The 18,176-nt window shown below is 42.8% G+C and overlaps 1 protein-coding gene across 1 annotated transcript in view; it reads right to left on the reverse strand.

The window, feature by feature from the left end:
* Positions 1–3,140: 3,140 nt before the first annotated feature.
* LOC121584666 (potassium channel subfamily K member 12-like) overlaps positions 3,141–18,176 on the reverse strand; it is a 44,745-nt gene continuing 29,709 nt past the window's right edge. The window contains exons 2-4 of the mRNA XM_041900699.1: positions 5,483–5,846; positions 3,699–3,846; positions 3,141–3,536 (exon numbers count right to left, since the gene is read on the reverse strand). Of these exons, the coding sequence (XP_041756633.1) occupies positions 3,141–3,536; positions 3,699–3,846; positions 5,483–5,846 (908 nt within the window). The remainder of the gene's footprint in view (positions 3,537–3,698; positions 3,847–5,482; positions 5,847–18,176) is intronic.

The following is an 18,176-nucleotide window of genomic DNA, read 5'->3' on the forward strand; positions in this document are numbered from 1 at the left end:
GCTAACGCCAGCGAGAGTTGAGCTCTTGGCTATTCCGTGTACCTGGATCTGGGAGGGGGTCTCTAACTCTCTCTCTCTCATTATATCCAAACAGCATTGTTCCGTTTGCTTTCTGTTCCTCATAGTGCAAACTTCCTATGACCTTCTCTGCCCATTCAGTGCACTTAGAGTAAAAGCTGTCTTTGAGAGCATTAGTCTGAAAGAAACAGGGTTTTTATAATGACATCTGGGAGGTTTGACCTGTTGAGCATGTCTGTCTTTTCTCTCTAGTGGATCAGAGTGCTCTCTGTCTGCAGAACAAAGACCAAGTCTGTGTCACAAATGGAACCCCATTTCCGATATAGTGCACTCTATGGGGCCTGGTCTAAAGTAGTTCACTATATACGAAATTGGGTGCCATTTGGAATGCACACAAAGACCCTCCCTCCTGAAGAAAGAGCTGTCAGATGTACAGGACTTGGTGTTCTGTTCTCTACTTGTCTTTCTTGCTCTGTCTCTGTCTCACCTCCTCTCCCTCCTCAAGACAGAGCTGTCAGATGGACAGGACCTGGTGTCTGGGTCTGTGGGTCTCTCTCTCTCTCTCTCTCTCTCTCTCTCTCTCTCTCTCTCTCTCTCTCTCTCTCTCTCTCTCCCTCTCTCACTCTCTCTCTCTCTCTCACTCTCACTCTCTCTCTCTCTCTCTCTCTCTCTCTCTCTCTCTCTCTCTCTCTCTCTCTCTCTCTCTCTCTCTCAGAATCAATTATAGTGAAGTGTGAGAATCCTTTGAGATGAAAGCCTTCAAGGCAAACAAATGTTCCTCTTAATCAACTCTCCTTCTCCCAGAGTTGCTCCATTTAACATTTTAAGTACCTGTATAGAAACTGGCGGTCTGCGGGCCGAATTTGGCCACCAAGTTTTCTGAGCAAAAATCAAATATATATTTTGGACATAAAAGACTGTAAAAAACACCAGGAAATCAGGTCCAAATGATTTGAATTGAAGAAATCTGTTCCCAAGTATTCCCACACATAATAGAGAGATACGACGTGATCATATGCAAATGTAAGCAAGGTTTGAAATGATTATGTTTTAGTCAAACATTATATCCGAATGGGCTTCTTGCGGTCAATTTCCAGTCTACAAATTATTTGTAATTATGTTCCGGCCCCCCGACCATCCGCTCAAGAAAATAATCGGCCCGCGGCTGAATGTAGTTGATGATCCCTGTTGTATAGTATCCCCTTATTCACCTAGCTAGCTATACCTTGCACTGACTATGAGTTTCTTCTTCATTAGTCCTTTTCCAGAAATACATCTTATTTATTTATTTAATGTTCACTGTAATTATCAGGTTGCAAACTTTTAGCCTTTGTTCTTTTTCCTGTCTTTTTTCTCTTTCTTACAGGCAGAGAGAAGAGAAGAGGAGGAGAGAGGAGAGGAGAGGAGAGGAGAGGAGAGGAGAGGAGAGGAGAGGAGAGGAGAGGAGAGGAGAGGAGAGGAGGAGAGGAGAGGAGAGGGAGGAGAGGAGAGGGAGAGGAGAGGAGAGGAGAGGAGAGGAGAGGAGAGGAGAGGAGAGGAGAGGAGGAGTTCTAGCCTGCAGACATCCATAAAGTAAGTAAAATACTCTTTGACCTGAAACATGTTCTGAGCTCCCTCTCTCCCTGCCTCTCCTCTCTGCACTCAGGCTCAGTTGCAGTCTCTTACAAGGAGCCCACTGAACTGACTGACATAACAGAGCTGTGTCTGTAGGCTACATCACAGTACAGCAGTAGCATGAACCCTGCGACAACAGAAGCCAGTTGAATTATTTTCTTCCACTTCCCCTGAGCCCTAACCCCTCAAAGTTGGCAGATCTGAAGGGTCTGGATAGGTATCAGCAGTGTAGTGTTGGAGCTTCTTACAGATTGTTAAACATCAAAGCGTCAGGGCCAGAGGGAAGGGTTGGGGGGCGATTTGGGATGTGCTGAACCTGTCTCCTCTTCCCCAACAGAATCAGTCACCTGAGCTTAAGATTAGACCAGTATCAAGATGATTGGTTGAGACCATAGAAATATAATGATTTCTTGCTTGTACTTCCTCGCATGGGCACAATCAATATGGTCGCAGGTCCACCCATCACAGAACATTGACATGAATGGCTTGACTGTCCATTCAAGTCATCCTATTGAAATGGTTGAGACTAGGTTTTCCATCACTAAGGTGAGGTTATTCTCTCTATGGTTCAGCTTCCATACTTCAGGACAGGTCTGTAAATGGATCAGTTATGTCCTGTAGATGAGTTCCTATTGTTTTTCACCATGAGACATGTAATGCATAGTTATATCATACAGAAATGGTAGCTACAGTACCAACACAACCTCAACATTCAAATCTACTTATAAATGCCTTATTGAAAAGCTCAGAAGCGCTGATGAAGCCTAATAATTATCACACAGAGTTGCCTCTTCCTGTAGAAGTCAACTTGATCTGAGGCATCAAGTCTCAGAGTAGGAGTGCTGATCTAGGATCTATCTCGCTTTCTCTCTCTGTATCTTATCTGAGACGCTTGATACATATAGCCTCAGATTTACTCAGGTATGGCTAACGTATTCTTCTGAAGAATACCACTGGTATATCAGTGAAAATGTTCTCCAGTTGCTTTGAGTCAGAGAGCAAAATGTAGGGTTATAGCCTCGTGGCATACTATTTCCTTCCATGGCTTCCTCAAGTGTTTTGACCTTCCAAAGTTCAGTTACAAGAAGCTTACTTTCCTTCCCACAGTATCATTCCAACTGTCATCATCATCATCACCATCAATCATCACAGGATGTTGATTCCATCCCCCAAAATGTCCAAACAGTTTCATGCATATCATCATGCTCTTCCAATGAAGGACCAGACATAATCAAGCATAACAAGGGTGATAGCAAGTACAGTTCATCACATGAAACCACATGGAGGATCTTAAAAGTTATCTTGTTTCTCTCCATCACTATGTCTTCTCCTGCAGGGTTCTCTCCAGTGTGTCTCAACCTTTTTATTATGTCAGGCACCGGCAGTCTATGGTCTTTACTCCCATCTAATGCTTTAATTCAGTCAGCTAATCATCTCTCGGACTGTAAGTCCCATCCCACAGACCAGCGCCTGTCCACGGACTAGAAGTCGAGAAACACTGGTCAGGTCTACCTGGAGTTGCTGGTCTCTGCCAGCATGTTGTTCATGATCCCCAGAGCGCCCACTCCTCCAGAGAACCCGTTATGTCTCGAGCCGCCACACACCGTCCTGGGATAACCGTTAGCGGACTCTGATAACTGCTTCTGCATGAGTGCCAGTGAGACCTTATTAGAGGCCGTCAGGTCCTTCATTGAAATCATCTCTCCTGAGAGTCTGCGTCCTCCTCCCTCTGTGTCACTGTCGCAGGGTCCCGAATCCCCCGAGTCCGGCGTGTGTCTGATTCCGAAGCGACCTTTACGGATTCTCGAACCAGGCCGGATGGCGTTGCGGCGACCCAACGGGAAAGAGTTGGACTTGATGTTGCACCGCTGGCAGCATAAGTTCTGAAGCATCCAGTTGAGCACCTGAATGATGGAAGAAATTTGATTAGACATATAAAATACAGATAGAGTTGCCTCAGCCATTTGAGTACAACAATGCATACATAAAAATTATATTGTCAACAGACATAAAAAACAATATTGTCAACAGACTTATTTCCATTGTGGTCGTTGTTCTAAATCTACCTGTTTGATGACGATGGAGATAACATTGAACAGAGAGTAGATGCAGCATACGCCCATGAGGATGAACAGGCAGTTGGCCAGACGGTACAGCGGCTGGTACTCATAGTCTGCTCTCTGGCTCGACACCAGGTCCCCAAAGCCGATGGTACTGAAGGAGGAGCAAGAGGAGGAGGCGGAGGAGGAGGAGCAGGAGGAGGAGGAGGAAGAAAAAGTTGAAGTAGAAAAATAAGACTAGAGTTCAGAATTTCAGTAACTTTCCCCAAATTCCCCAGTTTTCTAGAAATCCGGTTGGAGAATTTCCTACTTATTACCTCCTAATTTTAGGAATCGGTAGCACTTTATAATAACTCCACTTAATAAAGCATCGATAATGGATTAGTAAAGAGTTTATTAATAATTTATTAATCATTACTCCCTTCAAAATATGTTTAATATAGGTCCGTATAAACGATTTCCTAATCATTAGTTAAGTATTTTTGTGTGGCCTCATTTAAAAAGTGTGGGCTATTTATACTTTATAAATACTTTATAAATGTTTTGCGTGACCAATGTCATTTTTCACTAAAGGATGGACATGCTCCTTAAGGTCTTCAATGGTGAAAGAGTAATCACAGTAATCACACAACACAGGATGTTAAAGGAAATATATTGAACATTTTATTCATAAAAACAGTTGTGAAGCAACTGTTGAAAGGACTTGAGGAGGAGTTAATCAACCCCGCAAACGCAAACTAATCCTACAACAGGGAGATGTAGCCTAAACACAACAGCTGGCTGGACCAGACAGTTTTTCTCTGGTGGGTTTTTATTCCTTCATTACTACTGATATGTGATTGAGGAAGAAATGTGACAGGTGTTGGATCTAAATTTGATGACCATGTTGTTGCAGGAAATGTCCTGCTTGTAGTGTATTCATTGGCTGAGAGTTTCCTTTTGCAAACTGGAACTCCCAATTTCTAACAGTTCTGGGTTAACCGAGATTATACAGATTTTCTATGATTTTTATTAGGATCCCGTCCATGGGAAAAATATATCACAGAAAAAAACACTTCTCTAAGGAGACTGCAATCCACACACTGGTTTTGGTAGAAAAGTCACTGCCAAGAAACGCTCATTTTCTATATATTTTCTTAACTTCAATATCCTTGTGTGCTCATAGTTTAACCATTGATATGTTCTAGGGGCCGTTCTGAGACCTTAAGGAGCAGCAGGTACTGCTGGAATGTCTACCAATGGCATGTCCATATTTTGGTGAGAAATTACACTGGTCACTCAAAACATTTATGAAGTATTTATAAAGTATAAATAGCCCACCCTTTAGATGAGGGTACTCAAAAATACTTAAATAATTATTAGGAAATGGTTTATAAGGACCTTTCTTATGATCTTATAAATCATTATTAAATACTTTAAAAGTGGTTTATAAATGTGTGAATAACTAGGTTACTAACATTTACAAATGTGGGAGTAATGATTAATAACGGTTTACTAATCCATTATGATTCCTTTATTACGTGGAGTTATTATAAAGTTCTACCCAGGAATCTTCCAACCGGGATTTCTGGAAAACCAGGGAAGTTTGGGAAAGAGACATACACATAGACACACCCACGAAAAGGTTGAAGAACAGGGCCAGCCACAGTGCAGTGCCTTGATCAAGGGCAAAACGATAGGATATGGTATTTACTATCCATCAGATTTCCCCTTCAGTCAGACTCAAGATTCGTACAGAGAACCCTCCAGCCGGTTGCTGTCTGGCCCATCTCTCCAACCTCCGACCTTACCTGAATGTGACGAAGCAGAAGTAGAGTGAGTCCAGGTAGGCCCATCCCTCCACGGGGGTGTACATGGCTGAGGCGCAGCAGGAGATGATGATGGCGGATATCCCCAGGATCAACATGACGTGGTAGACCGATGGCTTCCACCCCAGGAAAGAACACGCCGAGAAGTCATGGCGGATACCCGGCGGGAGGAGGCCGGAGTTCCGGATGCGACGTTCCCTCACGGCCTTCATGACCACGGCCAGGAGGGTGATAATGCGTTCCAGGAAGAGGTTAAAGAACAAGATGGTGGCGGCACAGCCGAGGAGACCGTAGACAATCAGGAACACCTTCCCTGCTACCGTCACCGGAGTGGACATCCCGAAACCTACAGGTGGCGACAGAGAGATGGGGTTAGATTAATGGATTGCTTGATTGCTTAATTGATTGAGTGGTTGATTGATTTAGTGGATGATTGATTGGTTGATTGATTGATGAAAGAAGACTAGACTACTAAAGGCTCAGAGGAAGGCGTTTAACACACCACAACATAAATCTGTTTGTCCGTTCCTAATAATCCCCAGAGATCATTGCATGTATCTGAATGCTCCATTTCCTTCTTCTGTGGTAGACACCAAGGCTGCGTTTACACACGCAGCCCAATTCAGATTTTATTTTCCAGTAATTGGTCTTTTCAGCAATCAGATCGGAAAAATATCTGATGTGTAAAGATATGAATTGGGCTGCGTGTGTAACGCAACCCAAGTGAGTCCTGGCCTGGGGTAAGATGTTTTACACTCTACTCTGTATATACCAGCATGTCTATTAACCAGCGCTGTACCAGCATTAGATGAGTTCAATAAAGTGGGTGATATTTTGCAACTGAAATATCTGGCAACATCATTCTATTGTATTGTTGTATTTTTGGCTTTATGTTTTGTTTTACCCCATATGTAACTCTGTGTTGTTGTTTTTATCGCACTGCTTTGCTTTATCTTGGCCAGGTCGCAGTTGTAAATGAGAACTTGTTCTCAACTGGTTAAATAAAGGTAAAAAATTAATAAAAAATGAAAAAAGAATATTCTATTAGCATCAGAAGTGGCACTTCCTTCGACTCTACTAAAAACAAAGGCCATAAGTATTTGGTAGGGTGTTTGAGTAACAAAGTAATGAAGCAAAGTTCTGTAACTGATTGACATTTCTGCTGTGGATGCTGATCTGGCCCTTTGTTCTGTCTACTCATTTTCTGGTCAATGAGGTGTGAAAGCTAAGTGGAGAAGTTGTGAGAGGTGACGAAAGATGAGGATTAGATGTCTGTGGAGTGTGTGTGTGTGGCATGCTTGAGTTACACAGGAACAAAAACAGGGACAATTATTATCTTGGGAAGTCAGAGGTTAGAGACAGCTGACACGCATCTTTGCTCACCAGCCAAAGTGTATAGTAGTTGTGGCCACTCACTTCTACTGTACCTGATTGGAAAAGTGATTGCAGGGAGATCAACGAGTGAGATTCTGTTTTAAGGTGAAATTAGTTTTCCATCGTTGTCTTTTTATATCTGCGTCCCAAATGGCACCCTTTTTCCTATATCGTCTCTGGTCAAAAGTAGTGCACTATATAGGAAATAGGGTACTATTTATTTCCACTCACCCACCCAGGGCTTAAAAGCCTAATAGCTGTTCTCTGTTCTGATAACTACAGTAATAAATGATATCAATGTGATGAGCTTGCTCCCTTTATGACTCACAATGGTTTTTTTAACCTTATCGTTAAAATTGGAAATCGCTCAAATACGATCGTTATTAATAAAGCAAATACACACTCATGGAAGCAGGCAGAAACAAACACACACACACACATACATTTTTGTCATTTAGCAGACACTCTTATCCAGAGCGACTTACAGGAGCAATTAGGGTTAAGTGCCTTGCTCAAGGGCACATCGACAGATTTTTCACATAGTCGGCTCAGGGATTTGAACCAGCGACCTTTCGATTACTGGCCCAACGCTCTTAACCACTAAGCTACCACCTACACACACACACACACACCCACCCACCCAAACACACCCACCCACCCATCCACCCACAAAGAGAAAAACACACACACACACACACAGACAGACACACAGACAGACAGACACACAGACAGACAGACACACAGACACACAACCACTGACACATGTTTCTCTATCATCAGCCCAGTGCGCTGTCATAGCAGCAGAGTTAGAAAATAGAATAAATCACACACGAATCGTATTTCCAGATGCATGTAGAAAAACTGTATACCGGTTTGAAAAGAAACTCTAACACACTGATGATCTTAATGCTCTACAAATAGTAGTGGAGTTCCACAGGACAGTGTTGTGGCTGTAATAGTGGAGTTCCAAAGGCCAGTGTTGTGGCTGTAATAGTGGAGTTCCACAGGCCAGTGTTGTGGCTGTAATAGTGGAGTTCCACATGGCAGTGTTGTGGCTGTAATAGTGGAGTTCCACAGGGCAGTGTTGTGGCTGTAGTAGTGGAGTTCCACAGGACAGTGTTGTGGCTGTAATAGTGGAGTTCCACAGGACAGTGTTGTGGCTGTAATAGTGGAGTTCCACAGGACAGTGTTGTGGCTGTAATAGTGGAGTTCCACAGGACAGTGTTGTGGCTGTAATAGTGGAGTTCCACAGGGCAGTGTTGTGGCTGTAATAGTGGAGTTCCACAGGACAGTGTTGTGGCTGTAATAGTGGAGTTCCACAGGACAGTGTTGTGGCTGTAATAGTGGAGTTCCACAGGGGCAGTGTTGTGGCTGTAGTAGTGGAGTTCCACAGGGCATTGTTGTGGCTGTAATAGTGGAGTTCCACAGGACAGTGTTGTGGCTGTAATAGTGGAGTTCCACAGGACAGTGTTGTGGCTGTAATAGTGGAGTTCCACAGGGCAGTGTTGTGGCTGTAGTAGTGGAGTTCCACAGGGCATTGTTGTGGCTGTAATAGTGGAGTTCCACAGGACAGTGTTGTGGCTGTAATAGTGGAGTTCCACAGGGCAGTGTTGTGGCTGTAATAGTGGAGTTCCACAGGGCAGTGTTGTGGCTGTAATAGTGGAGTTCCACAGGGCAGTGTTGTGGCTGTAATAGTGGAGTTCCACAGGGCAGTGTTGTGGCTGTAGTAGTGGAGTTCCACAGGACAGTGTTGTGGCTGTAATAGTGGAGTTCCACAGGACAGTGTTGTGGCTGTAATAGTGGAGTTCCACAGGGCAGTGTTGTGGCTGTAATAGTGGAGTTCCACAGGGCAGTGTTGTGGCTGTAGTAGTGGAGTTCCACAGGGCATTGTTGTGGCTGTAATAGTGGAGTTCCACAGGACAGTGTTGTGGCTGTAATAGTGGAGTTCCTAAGGACAGTGTTGTGGCTGTAATAGTGGAGTTCCACAGGGCAGTGTTGTGGCTGTAGCAGTGGAGTTCCACAGGGCATTGTTGTGGCTGTAATAGTGGAGTTCCACAGGGCAGTGTTGTGGCTGTAATAGTGGAGTTCCACAGGACAGTGTTGTGGCTGTAATAGTGGAGCTCCACAGGACAGTGTTGTGGCTGTAATAGTGGAGTTCCACAGGGCAGTGTTGTGGCTGTAGTAGTGGAGTTCCACAGGGCATTGTTGTGGCTGTAATAGTGGAGTTCCACAGGACAGTGTTGTGGCTGTAATAGTGGAGTTCCACAGGACAGTGTTGTGGCTGTAATAGTGGAGTTCCACAGGGCAGTGTTGTGGCTGTAGTAGTGGAGTTCCACAGGGCATTGTTGTGGCTGTAATAGTGGAGTTCCACAGGACAGTGTTGTGGCTGTAATAGTGGAGTTCCACAGGGCAGTGTTGTGGCTGTAATAGTGGAGTTCCACAGGGCAGTGTTGTGGCTGTAGTAGTGGAGTTCCACAGGGCAGTGTTGTGGCTGTAATAGTGGAGTTCCACAGGGCAGTGTTGTGGCTGTAGTAGTGGAGTTCCACAGGACAGTGTTGTGGCTGTAATAGTGGAGTTCCACAGGACAGTGTTGTGGCTGTAATAGTGGAGTTCCACAGGACAGTGTTGTGGCTGTAATAGTGGAGTTCCACAGGGCAGTGTTGTGGCTGTAGTAGTGGAGTTCCACAGGGCATTGTTGTGGCTGTAATAGTGGAGTTCCACAGGACAGTGTTGTGGCTGTAATAGTGGAGTTCCTAAGGACAGTGTTGTGGCTGTAATAGTGGAGTTCCACAGGGCAGTGTTGTGGCTGTAGCAGTGGAGTTCCACAGGGCATTGTTGTGGCTGTAATAGTGGAGTTCCACAGGACAGTGTTGTGGCTGTAATAGTGGAGTTCCACAGGGCAGTGTTGTGGCTGTAATAGTGGAGTTCCACAGGGCAGTGTTGTGGCTGTAATAGTGGAGTTCCACAGGGCAGTGTTGTGGCTGTAATAGTGGAGTTCCACAGGACAGAGTTGTGGCTGTAATAGTGGAGTTCCACAGGGCAGTGTTGTGGCTGTAATAGTGGAGTTCCACAGGGCAGTGTTGTGGCTGTAATAGTGGAGTTCCACAGGCCAGTGTTGTGGCTGTAATAGTGGAGTTCCACAGGGCAGTGTTGTGGCTGTAGTAGTGGAGTTCCACAGGGCAGTGTTGTGGCTGTAATAGTGGAGTTCCACAGGGCAGTGTTGTGGCTGTAATAGTGGAGTTCAACAGGGCAGTGTTGTGGCTGTAATAGTGGATTTCCACAGGTCAGTGTTGTGGCTGTAATAGTGGAGTTCAACAGGGCAGTGTTGTGGCTGTAATAGTGGAGTTCCACAGGGCAGTGTTGTGGCTGTAATAGTGGAGTTCCACAGGCCAGTGTTGTGGCTGTAGTAGTGGAGTTCCACAGGGCAGTGTTGTGGCTGTAATAGTGGAGTTCCACAGGGCAGTGTTGTGGCTGTAATAGTGGAGTTCCACAGGGCAGTGTTGTGGCTGTAGTAGTGGAGTTCCACAGGGCAGTGTTGTGGCTGTAATAGTGGAGTTCCACAGGGCAGTGTTGTGGCTGTAGTAGTGGAGTTCCACAGGGCAGTGTTGTGGCTGTAATAGTGGAGTTCCACAGGGCAGTGTTGTGGCTGTAGTAGTGGAGTTCCACAGGGCAGTGTTGTGGCTGTAATAGTGGAGTTCCACAGGGCAGTGTTGTGGCTGTAGTAGTGGAGTTTCACAGGGCAGTGTTGTGGCTGTAGTAGTGGAGTTCCACAGGGCAGTGTTGTGGCAGACTGACTGGAGACAACACAGGATCATAATAGACAGCAGCAGAGTGTGTGATCGTTCTCTCTCTGTGTGTGTGTGTGTGTGTGTGTGTGTGTGTGTGTGTGTGTGTGTATGTGTGTGTGTATGTGTGTCTGTGTTTGTGTGTGGTTTGTGATTCATACTGTCAACACTGCACAGCATTAACTAGTTTAGATAATATCATACACACAAAGCTGCAGCATATGGTCTAAGTAAACCAGTACATCTTATATTTAGAGGTGTTAATGAATTCTAAAGCTGATGCTACAGTAAATGTGGAAGTTAGTTACAACTGTCTAGTGTTTTGGTGTGGTGGTGCATCTTTATATTTTAGTGATTTGAATTTCACACAGTTTACCCATACACACACACACACAGGGATTGAGGAAGGAGCCATGAAACGAACAGCGTTGCTAGTCTACTAGTCTGTCAGTGAAACTGAAGCAGAGTACAACAGAACCATTAATGGTGCCTAGAAAACATACTGCTGTAGAGAATAAAACATGCATGCTGATGTGTGTTTCATACGCACACACACACAGAAACAACATTTTTATTCATTTAACCGTTATTTAACCAGGTAAGTCATATTTTCTTTCATAATAACGAAGGAACAGAAATAGGACAGCACTCAAGTAAATAAACTTAAATTAACATATTTTTATTGCAGCAAGAACGTTTTGAGTATGAACCCTTCTTCAGCAAGGCAATGGCAATCAATGTCACAACAACCAGTCCTCACAGGTGGGCATCATGATACATTCCAAGTCAGTACTGGCTCAGTCAAGAGATCCCAGCAGAGGGAACTGTGGAGGAAACATGACAATCAAATAAAGATAGACACACAATACAAATACATTATGATGTCATTACCTACACTACCACTCAAACGTTTGGGGTCACTTAGAAATGTCCTTGTTTTCAAAAGAAAAGCACCTTTTTTGTCCATTAAAATAACCTCAAATTGATCAGAAATACAGTGTAGACATTGTTAATGTTGTAAATGTCTATTGTAGCTGGAAACGGCAGATTTTTAATGGAATATCTACATAGGCGTACAGAGGCCCATTATCAGCAACCATCAGTCCTGTGTTCCAATGACACGTTGTGTTTGCTAATCCAAGTTTATCATTTTAAAAGGCTAATTGATCATTAGAAAATCCTTTTGCAATTATGCTAGCACAGCTGAAAACTGTTGTGCTGATTAAAGAAGCAATAAAACTGGCCTTCTTGAGACTAGTTGAGTATCTGGAGCATCAGCAATTGTGGGTTCGATTATAGGCTCAAAATGGCCAGAAACAAATAACTTTATTCTGAAACTCGTCAGTCTAGTCTTGTTCTGAGAAATGAAGACTATTTCATGCGAGAAATCGCCAAGAAACTGAAGATCTCGTACAACGTTGTGTACTACTCCCTTCACAGAACAGCGCAAACTGGCTCTAGCCAGAATAGAAAGAGAAGTGGGAGGCCCCAGTGCACAACTGAGCAAGAGGACAAATACATTAGAGTGTCTAGTTTGAGAAACAGACGTCTCACAGGTCCTCAACTGGCAGCTTCATTAAATAGCACCCGCAAAACACCAGAAGAGGCGACTCCGGGATGCTGACCTCCTAGGCAGAGTTGCAAAGAAAATGCTATATCTCAGACTGGCCAATAAAAATAAAAGATTAAGATGGGCAGTCTGAGATATGGCTTTTTCTTCCCAGTGGTGGATAACCAGGTCATAGCAGTCCCAGTGGTGGATAACCAGGTCACTTAAACTGGTAATGAAACTGGGAATAAAGATGAATTGGTCAAGATTTAAATCCTGTTGAAGTTTGTTCCAGTCAGTAGAAGCAGTTTTGAAATGTTTTGGAGCCAGAGTTGGAGCGGGATGTGGGAACAGACTGTAGTTAGTGGAGCGTAGGCTGTAGGAGGACTGGGAGAAGGAGAGGAGTTTAGAGAAGTAGAGTGGGGCTTTGCCAGTAAGGGTTTTGTAAATGAGGGTGAACCAGTGAATTTGTTGTCTGCTTGTGAGGGATGGTAGGCCAAACTGCTCGTAGAGGGAACAGCCCACGCCCACACACACACACACACACACACACACACACACACACACACACACACACACACACACACACACACACACACACACATACACACACACACACACACACACACTACAACAGCACAACGATCAATTACAGTTCGCACAAAAAAGCAAAGATAAATTATCTTTCTCTCTCTGTAAAAATATATTGTTTTGGCTCTCCCGTTATTGAATCTCCGGGTCATGCGTCTAGCATGCAGTCCAGTCCAGTGTTTGCAATTGTTTGCTGTATTTAATTCACTGCTAGAGAGAAGCCGGCTCCAAACAGTATACGATCAATACCACTGCCATCCTCTACATTGATTTATTGTCAAGAAAATGTTGCTGCTTCGCCTCAATATCTATCTCAGCGTTCATTCATTTTATTTTCTCTGTGGACAACTCGGTGTCTTTTGAGAAGTGTAACTTCGTCAAAAGAAATGTTTGATTTCACCTAATTTGAACATTTTCTCATAAAGAGCAAATACATTTTTCAATTTCTAGAGGTTACATAAAAAATGCCTATTAAGTGCCAAATAAAGTAACAGCGTTGACTGTAACAGCGTTGACTGTAACAGGGTTGACTGTAACATGGTTGACGATTTCATCTTAAATCAGCCATAAATCACCTAGTGACAGGGGGAATGGAAACCTAAACCCTAAACCTCAACTAAATCTCATAATGAATAATATGAAAATTGAGCAAGTAGAGGTGACTGCTTGGAGTAACCCTGGATTGTAAACTGTCATGGTCAAAACATATTGATACAACAGTAGCTAAGATGGGGAGAAGTCTGTCCATAATAAAGCGCTTCTCTGCCTTCTTAACAACACTATCAACAAGGCAGGTCCTACAGGCCTTAGTTTTGTCGCACCTGGACTACTGTTCAGTCGTGTGGTCAGGTGCCACAAAGAGGGACTTAGGAAAATTGCAATTGGCTCAGAACAGGGCAGCACGGCTGGCCCTTGGATGTACACAGAGAGCTAATATTAATAATATGCATGTCAATCTCTCCTGGCTCAAAGTGGAGGAGAGATTGACTTCATCACTACTTGTATTTGTGAGAGGTATTGACATGCTAATGCACCAAGCTGTCTGTTTAAACTACTGGCACACAGCTCAGCCACCCATGCATACCCCATAAGACATGCCACCAGAGGTCTCTTCACAATCCCCAAGTCCAGAACAGACTATGGGAGGCGCACAGTACTACATAGAGCAATGACTACATGGAACTCTATTCCACATCAGGTAACTGATTTAAAAAACTGGTAAAAATACACCTTATGGAACAGCAGGGACTGTGAAGAGACACACACACAGGTACAGACACACGCATACACGCACAAGAGCTAGCACACGCACTCTACACACACGTACATTCTAATATTATTGTACGATGGTATTATACATTTTGTATTGTAGATATGTAGTGGTGTAATAATGTTATATGATGTACTGTTTTATCTTTTGTTTTATATGTAATATAAGTGCCTTAATGTGTTTGGACCCCAGGAAGAGTGGCTGCTGCCTTGGGGATCCCTAATAAATACAAATACAAATGGAAGCTTGTTGTAAGGAGTGGAAATGAAATTCAAACTTCACCCCGCAAAACATGTAATTGGTAAAACATTTCTATCCTGTCTATCTGTGGGTAACAGGGTTGACGTGTTATTGTCACGACTTCTGCCGAAGCTGCCTCCCCTCCTTGTTCGGGCAGGTTTCGGCGTTCGTCGTCACCGGCTTACTAGCTGCTGCCGATCCATTTATCATCACTCCACTAGTCTTGTCTAATTAATCACACACACCTGGTCCTTATCCCCAATTAGTCATTGTATAAGTGTTCCCTCTGCTTCCTTGTCTGTGTGGGTGATTGTTTGTTGTGAGCTGTGTGTAGCTCGGTTGAGCTACCCTTACCTTACTGTTGCCAGGGTAGGTATTTCCCCTGTGCCTGAGTTTTGTTGTCGCATGCTTGCGCAACTGTTTATCGACGGAATACACTTTTTGGATGCGTATTAATCTCCTGCGCCTGACTCCTTCTATCACACACATCACAGTTATGCTCAACCCGTCCAGTTATCCACCACAAAACACCAGAAAATTGCCAAAAAAGAGTAGAACCAGCACACCTGCTTTAACACTATGATTTGTCTATTAGATGTTCAATGTTTCTTTTTTTTAAAAAGAATAAAAAAAATAGTTTCACCATAATAAATCAAGAGTTCAGTTCACGTAACCGTAATAAAATGAGGGACAGACGTAAATGAATCACTAATCACATGTAATAAATAATAATGACTGTCAAAGCAACAAAATAACTAGGGCTTTACAATGGTGGTGAACATTTTTAGAAATATTGGGGTTAAGTGGGTTAAAATCTTCCTAGAAGTCCCAGAGGCTGCATGGAGGGACGTGTCAAAATGCTGAAACAATTTCAACTATCTAAGGGATGAAAAAGGTACTCATTTTATGGAACGACCCGTACATCGACCCGGAAATCGACCCGGACATCGACCCGTACATTGACCCAGACATCGACCCGTACATCGACCCAGATACAGTTGATATGCTTGACATCGACCCATACACAGTTGATATGCTTGACATCGACTCATACACAGTCGAAATGCTTGACATCGACCCATACACAGTTGATATGCTTGACATCGATCCATACACAGTTGATATGCTTGACATCGACCCAGATACAGTTGATATGCTTGACATCGACCCATACACAGTTGATATGCTTGACATCGATCCATACACAGTTGATATGCTTGACATTGACTCATACACAGTTGATATGCTTGACATCGACCCATACACAGTTGATATGCTTGACATCGACCCAGACACAGTTGATATGCTTGACATCGACCCATACACAGTTGATATGCTTGACATCGACCCATACACAGTTTATATGCTTGACATCGACTCATACACAGTCAAAATGCTTGACATCGACCCATACACAGTCGAAATGCTTGACATCGACCCATACACAGTTGATATGCTTGACATCGACCCATACACAGTTGATATGCTTGACATCGACCCATACACAGTTGATATGCTTGACATCGACCCATACACAGTTGATATGCTTGACATCGACCCATACACAGTTGATATGCTTGACATCGACCCATACACAGTTGATATGCTTGACATCGACCCATACACAGTTGATATGCTTGACATCGACCCATACACAGTAGATATGCTTGACATCGGCAAAGACTGGGAAGGTTTTCAGAATAAAAATAAATGAGATGAAGCTAAGCATAAGCAAAACCCTAGAGGAAAGCCTGCTTCAGTCTGCTTTCAACCAGATACTGGAAGAGGAATTCACCATTCAGCAGGACAATAACCCACAACACATGGCCAAATCTACATTGGAGTTGCTTACCAAGAAGACAGTGAATGTTCCTGAGTCGCCAAGTTACCGTTTTGACTTAAATCTGCTTGAAAATCTATGGCAAGACATGAAAATTGCTGTCCAGCCATGATCCTCAACACCTTGACAGAGCTTGAATAATTATGAAAAGAATAACAGGAAAATATTACATGATCCAGGTGTGCAAAGCTCTTAGAGACTCACGGCTGTAATTACTGCCAAAGGTGTTTCTAACCTACAGTGTCTTCAGAAAGTATTCACACCCCTTGACTTTTTCCAAATTGTGTTGTGTTACAATCTGAATTGCCTGAATTTAGAATGGATTAAATAGAGATTTTGTGTCACTGGCCTACACACAATACCCCATAATGTCAAAGTCGAATGATAATTTTAGACATTTTTACAAATTAATTAAAAATGAAAAGCTGAAATGTCTTGAGTCAATAAGTATTCAACCCCTTTGTTATGCCAAGCCTAAATAAGTTCAGGAGTAACACATTTCTTAACAAGTCACGTAGTAAGTTGCATGGACTAACTCTGTGTGCAATAATAGTGTTTAACATGATTTTTGAATGACTACCTCATCTCTGTACCCCACACATACAATTATCTGTAAGGTCCTTAAGTCGAGCAGTGAATTTCAAACACATATTCAACCACAAAGACCAAGGAGGTTTTCCAATGCCTCGCAAAGAAGGGCACCTATTGGTAGATTTTTTAAATTATTTTTTTAAGGCAGACACTGACTATGCCTTTGAGCATGGTGAAGTTATTAATTACACTTTGGATGGTGTATCAATACACCCAGTCACTACAAAGATACAGGCATCCTTCCTAACTCAGTTGCCGGAGAGGAAGGAAATTGCTCAGGGATTTCACCATGAGACCAAAGCAGGAAGCCTGTACAGAATAAAAAATATTCCAAAACATGCATCCTGTTTGCAATAAGGCACTAAAGTGAAACTGCAAAACATGTGGCAAAGAAATTAACTTTATGTCCTGAATACAAAGTGTTATGTTTGGGGCAAATCCAACACAACACATCACTGAGTACCACTCTTCATATTTTCAAGCATGGTGGTAACTGCATCATGTTATGGGTATGCTTGTCATCGGCAAGGACTAGGGAGTTTTTCATGATAAAAAGAAATGGAATAGAGCTAAGCATATGCAAAATCCTAGAGGAAAACCTGGTTCAGTCTGCTTTTCAACAGACACTGGGACACAAATTCACCTTTCAGCAGGACAATAACATAAAACACAAGGCCAAATCTACACTGGAGTTGCTTACCACGATGACATTGAATGTTCCTGAGGCCTAGTTCCAGTTTTGACTTAAATCGGCTTGAAAATGTCTGTCTAGCAATGATCAACAACCAACTTGACAGAGATTTAAGAATTTTTAAAATAATAATGTGCAAATATTGTACAATCCTGGTGTGCGAAGCTCTTAGAGACTTACCCAGAAAGACTCACAGCTGTAATCGCTGCCAAAGGTGATTCTAACATGTATTGACTCAGGGGTGTGAATACTTATGTAAATGAGATATTCCTGTATTATATATTTTCAATAAATTTGCAAAAAAATCTAAAAAATATGTTTAAACTTTGTCATTACGCGGTATTGTGTGTAGATGGGTGAGAAATAAAAAATATTTAATCCATTTTGAATTCAGGCTGTAACACAACAAAGTCATGGGGTATGAATACTTTCTGAAGGCACTGTCTTACTCAGGGGGGTGAATTTAATCAAGGTATATTATTGTTAGATTTTTCATTAATCTAATGTTAGAATTTTTCTTCCACTTTACATACACTACCGGTGAAAAGTTTTAGAACACCTACTCATTCAAGGGTTTTTCTTTATTTTTACTATTTTCTACATTGTAGAATAATAGTGAAGACATCAAAACTATGAAATAACACATATGGAATCATGTAGTAACCAAAAAATATTTTATATTTGAGATTCTTCAATTAGCTACCCTTTGCCTTGATGACAGCTTTGCACACTCTTGGCATTCTCT

This window comes from Coregonus clupeaformis, chromosome 1, assembly GCF_020615455.1.
Source record: "Coregonus clupeaformis isolate EN_2021a chromosome 1, ASM2061545v1, whole genome shotgun sequence".
In the NCBI taxonomy this organism is placed as follows: Eukaryota; Metazoa; Chordata; class Actinopteri; order Salmoniformes; family Salmonidae; genus Coregonus; species Coregonus clupeaformis.